The sequence below is a fragment of the Vicia villosa genome, unplaced genomic scaffold (assembly GCF_029867415.1).
Source record: "Vicia villosa cultivar HV-30 ecotype Madison, WI unplaced genomic scaffold, Vvil1.0 ctg.000666F_1_1, whole genome shotgun sequence".
Classification (NCBI taxonomy): domain Eukaryota; kingdom Viridiplantae; phylum Streptophyta; class Magnoliopsida; order Fabales; family Fabaceae; genus Vicia; species Vicia villosa.
The window spans coordinates 107,787-113,572 of NW_026705297.1; the positions used below are offsets into that span (position 1 = coordinate 107,787).

Here is a 5,786-nt window from a genome sequence, read left to right on the forward strand (position 1 = left end):
ATGGGGGTTCTCTCCAAATTTTGAAAAAGAATATTTCCTTTTGCCAAACTTGGTCCGTCAAAGACACCTAACAATAAAGGGTCTGATGGCCTAGAGAGAGTAGTACACTCAAAAGCCTCTCCCTATATAGGCCTCTTACATCGGGCAGAGGTATAAACTAATCAGCCAAGATAGTCAACCTCGTCGAAGGACCGCTCACCATAGTAATAAAATAGGTACATCTCAACTTCAACATTGGTTGCCTTAACATTAAGAGCAACCATTTCTCTTTGTTGGCCTTATAATTGATGTCTTTGGCCATATTATCTACACAAGAAAAATTAAATCTATTAGCAAAATAAATAGTCACAATAAAAACTTACTAGTCTGCAAAAGGAATAAAAAATTTCAAACATTTCCTCTTTGCTGAAAGTCATCACTAAATACCGAGTATCTATGTACCAATACATTATTTTGACATTCTCCGCCTCCCTCTCAACATAAGTAGTCTTGTCAAAGCCACATAAGAACTATAAAATCAGTAATGCACATTTCTTCTCTAGTTCATTTAAGTTTGTCTCATTAGATAAAACTACGCTCAAGTTTTCTCAAAGTGCGATCGACTCAAACAACAAGGAAAACATACTTCACAAATTGACGCATCGGTGTCAAGTGGTACCTCTCGATTGTCCTTACATATTGTCAGGTGATCATCATTTGTTGTAGATTGTACGATTAAATATTTGAATTTAAACACCAAATTTTAAACACGATATATCAAAGCCGTTATTTCTTTCTTGTTTTTTTTCTCATACACTTTCATTCATGAATTAAAAAAACACATTAACATACTCTAAAATACTAAATAATCACCTTTGGGAAACCATTTTTAAATGCTCAAATAACATTTCTCTAAATAAATAGTATCCGAACTTAGAAGTTACAAACATTTTATATGCAATCGCCACGTGCCAAAACGAGAGCCATTGCTAATAAATATCCGACAAAATAACAAATAATAAAAAATCTCCAAGCTGTTAGAGTAACAGCAACCTGAGGAAGAGGAAGAAGAAGAAGGAACAACACAATGAGTAGCAAAGCTCTACTTTTCTCTTTCTCTCCTCCTTCACCTTCTTCCTCCCCACAATCCCGCACCAGAACCACCCATTCCCCCTACCCGTTCCCATCCCACTTCCTCTCCCGCCGGAGGGGAGCAGGAAAGGTTTGGGCGGATGTCAAGTCCGAGAAGCAGGTGCCTGAATCCTCCAGTAAGTACCAGGATCTATCGCTTCACAAGAAAGTTGCACGTGCTTTGGATATTGGTGAAGATGTGGAAGATGAAGAAACATTATCATTTTCACCATGGTGGGAGGTTTTTCCGAAAAGATGGGTTATTGTTATTCTTTGTTTCTCAGCTTTTCTTCTATGTAACATGGATAGAGTGAGTATGCCCCTTTTTTTGAAATTACAAAATAGTTCGAAATTGGAATGGAGCTATATATAACATGTTTTATTAGTTATTACCTATGAAGCACATACACTAGTAACATAGTAACATGACACTGGCACATAAACACCGATAATAATTTAAAAAAATAATAAATTAAACGCGATCATAAGTGTCGGTTTCGGACAAGATACTGATATGGACACATTTTTTTCCGAGATGTTAGTGCTATAGATGTTATTACTTGTATTGTACTTAGCAACTAAAGGGAAGTGTAATTGATTAGACCCTAGTTTGGGTTAGTTTTTAAATTGTGGAAGTTTCTAATTAACTTTATAAGTTTGCAAGAAGTTTAAGTAAGAGAAATTTTGAGAAAAAAATTGAGGTAAATAACAAGGCTTTACATGTCAGAGGCATGGAGCTATGAAACGCAATACCACACTGACACGTCAACACCGGTTAATTTGAAAAAAAGAAATAAATTAAATGTAATCACAAGTGTCAGTGTCGGTTTCGGACACATGCTGTGACACTTAAGCACTTATTTTCAGAGGTGTCGGTGCTATAGAGGTAAAGAGAATTGCCATCCTTGATGTTGCGAAAAATTATGGTAAAAAATTGCAGTCAATAGACATCAAAATCTTTGATATTATGGGAATTATTTTGGTCAAGAAAGAATTTTTGGAAAACTTGATGGACAAGTAATTTGAAATTATGGAAAACTTGTTATTTAGAAGATTAGATTATAATTGCGGTGTAGTCTTCAGTTAGCTTTAGTTCTTAGAAACTTCTGTTTGGTTTATATTTACAGGTAAATATGAGTATTGCTATACTTCCTATGTCGGCAGAGTACAACTGGAACCCAACCACTGTAGGTTTAGTACAGTCTTCTTTCTTTTGGGGATACCTTCTCACTCAGGTAAATATGAGTTCGTTTTGATTAGTAGCTGTTTTTCTTTTTGGCATATGTTTGAACTTAAGGCCATGGCTCTGATGCATAGGTAGATACTTGTTGCAGATTGCTGGTGGAATATGGGCCGACACAGTGGGAGGAAAGCAGGTTTTGGGATTTGGCGTCGTCTGGTGGTCCATTGCTACAATCCTCACTCCCGTAGCTGCCAAACTCGGGTTGCCTTTCCTACTAGTTGCCCGTGCATTCATGGGAGTTGGTGAGGTGCGTATAGTTAAATGTTCTAAAAAACATGCTCAGGGTCTTTTATTTAGGGATGTATACATTAATAAAGCTAAAAAAGAAATGTTCTTTGTTGGGCTCCATATTTTCACTGATTTTAGCAATGATTTGATTCATATAGTTGGTGATGATACTATATGATGATAGCTTTTTTCCACGTGGAGCTAACTTCTTATGGATCTTACTAGGGGGTTGCTATGCCGGCCATGAATAATATTCTTTCGAAATGGGTTCCTGTGGCAGAGAGAAGTAGATCATTAGCTCTGGTATACAGTGGCATGTACCTTGGATCAGTCACCGGACTCGCCTTTTCCCCTTTCCTAATTCATCAGTATGGATGGCCGTCGGTGTTTTACTCCTTTGGTTCTCTAGGGACTGTTTGGTTTTGTATATGGCTTAATAAGGTTAGAATTTGCATATCTAAAAGTTTACCTTTGCATAAATGCATCCTTTCTGAACATGGAAATATATTCACACACACATTTTCTCGATAGAAATACATTTTGTTTTGAAGTTATCTTTATTATGAGTTTTCTAACTACCAAGTACAAAAATTCGCCCTATCTAAGCAGAAATTTTACTGTCTCACATGCTAATTTTCCATGTTATTTTGGGAGCTATAGGCACATAGTTCACCACTTGATGACCCTGAAATGCTGCCAGCAGAAAAGAAGTTGATTGCTACAAACGGTATGTCCAAGGATCCTGTGAAGGAAATACCTTGGAGATTAATTTTGTCAAAACCACCCGTCTGGGCCCTGATAGTTTGCCACTTTTGCCACAACTGGGGAACTTTCATTCTTCTTACATGGATGCCAACATACTATAACCAAGTAAGTTTTTTTTTTGCATGTTTGCTAAGTACGCGACTTGGTGCGACCAAAGTTAGATTCATTCTCATATTTTATTTTCTTTTTATGTTTGCATTTTACCTATGCATTTTACCTATGCATAAGAAAAAGTACCTATATTCATCAAGCTTCAATTCCCACTCAGCACTGTCAAGATTGAAGCTAGTAGAGTTCCGATTTTGACTCATGTTTTAACCAACATCTTGATACACATTGTTTTTATTTGCAATCTTATTGGATACTTCAAAAGCAAATGACTTTGTTAAAGCTAACCAGAGGTATTTTCAAATATAATCATAGGTGTTGAAGTTCAATCTTACAGAATCTGGACTATTTTGTGTTTTACCATGGCTCACAATGGCAATTTCTGCAAATTTTGGTGGTTGGATTGCAGACACTCTTGTGACCCGAGGTGTATCTGTTACAACGGTCCGCAAGGTATCTCCCATCAATTTATTTCCTCTCTATTTTACATTTTCTTTTTGATGGTTTACTTATCGAGAGGCACATAAAATATTTTAATACCACGGTTCACACTATAATTCTACGTTTTTTGTTACAGATAATGCAAACAGTTGGGTTTCTAGGTCCTGCTTTTTTCTTGACTCAATTGAGCCACATTCATTCTCCTGTGATGGCTGTTTTGTGTATGACTTGCAGTCAGGTTTGCTTCTTCTGTATCGCAATAGCATCGCTAAACCTTCTATTTAACAGTATTGTTCCTAAGTCAAATTTTACTTCTATAACTCTTATCATAGTTTAGTTCATACCAGATGCTTCATATTCTGCACAACTTAAACAGAAAAACTAAATTTTCTTTACAACAGTGTCTTGAAACTTCTCTTAAAACGGCCTAACTATACATTTCTTTCTCGCTATAACATCATCTCAAATTAGTTAGCGTTGGTTAATCCATTTATTCCGTTGACCTTTCATGTTCCTCACTTGTTTCAAATTCTGCTTAATCAGGGAACAGACGCATTCTCTCAGTCTGGATTATATTCAAACCATCAAGATATAGCCCCTCGATATTCTGTAAGCGGTTTCATTATAATTTTGAAATGCAGAATAAGAATGCAAAAACAAGATAATTTCCTATGCTAAATTGTTGTTCTTAGGGAAAGAAAATGATTTCTAGATTAATTTCTTATTTTTCATTTTAGGGGATATTGCTCGGTCTATCCAACACCGCTGGAGTACTGGCTGGTGTTCTTGGAACAGCAGCAACAGGTTACATTCTACAGCATGGTAAGTCAACGGTCAATTACTTTTTAACCTAAAATATTCGGTGAAGACATGAATAATTATATCTTTTAATATTGAAGATTGATTACAGATTTCTGTTGTTTACATTCATTATCTTTCTATGAAATCTTACCATTGGAACGACGATATGACACAATTCAATCTCTTTGCTTATTATCAGGCTCATGGGACGATGTTTTCAAGGTTTCAGTTGGGCTGTATTTGGTTGGAACCGTAGTGTGGAACCTTTTTTCGACTGGTGAAAAGATCATAGACTAACATACCGTGACCGATAATTGATACTTTCTCATGCAAGTACATATAGATACATCTCGAGTACTTTCTCACCGAAGGAGGACTAAGAACAGAAAAGAGTTCAATCACGAAGCAACTCATTTCATCGGAAATTTATGCCCGACAAAATGGTATATTTTGTGGATAGCGCGTTTCGTTGGCCTCGATAGATGGATTGGATTAGCTTTATTTAATCCAGATGTATCTTTTATACTGTTTTTCCCATATTTGGTGGGAAGTTCATAGTGATTTCTTAAATTAACACATCCTATACGTGTAAATATAATTTCCAAACCAACACATCAATTTTGTGACAATGAATCAAGAAAAGTAGTCTATGTAGTATTCTTCATGGAGCTTCTTTTGTCTTTCCATTTTTTCTTATCTGTCTGTTTTACTTGCAGTCTTTGGTCAACTAAGTTGGTGATGTTTGTGTTGCAGAGAGTAGACTAAAATCTTTGAGATACTTTTGAAATTACTTCTTGTAGTGACCAATCATAGCTATTCAAAAGAACAGTGGTGTAGCTAAAACAAATCTATGTATGGGAATATTCTAATGTTGTGAGATTTGTGATACAGTGTTACAGTTACTATTGATCAACTAATTTCACCTAAGCATAGGATTAGAATTGGTAAATTTGGGTTAGTGTATTGATTCAGGAATTGATGAAATAGATGTCAATGCTTCATATAACCCAAATCTAGGTTTATCTAATGGGGTAAATTGTGATTTTATTGATTAATTTTAATAAATAAACAAAATGGAGTAAGAAAAAGT

The 5,786-nt window shown here is 35.6% G+C and overlaps 1 protein-coding gene across 1 annotated transcript; it reads left to right on the forward strand.

Annotated features, from left to right (window-relative positions):
- The first annotated feature begins 1,000 nt into the window (after positions 1–1,000).
- LOC131630269 (sodium-dependent phosphate transport protein 1, chloroplastic-like) lies at positions 1,001–5,380 on the forward strand. The gene is made up of 10 exons (XM_058901061.1): positions 1,001–1,420; positions 2,238–2,345; positions 2,445–2,600; positions 2,807–3,022; positions 3,242–3,451; positions 3,770–3,907; positions 4,032–4,133; positions 4,439–4,504; positions 4,633–4,717; positions 4,896–5,380. Exons 1-10 carry the CDS (start codon positions 1,067–1,069, stop codon positions 4,991–4,993), a joined length of 1,533 nt encoding a protein of 510 aa, XP_058757044.1. The 5' UTR covers positions 1,001–1,066; the 3' UTR covers positions 4,994–5,380.
- The last annotated feature ends 406 nt before the right edge of the window (positions 5,381–5,786 follow it).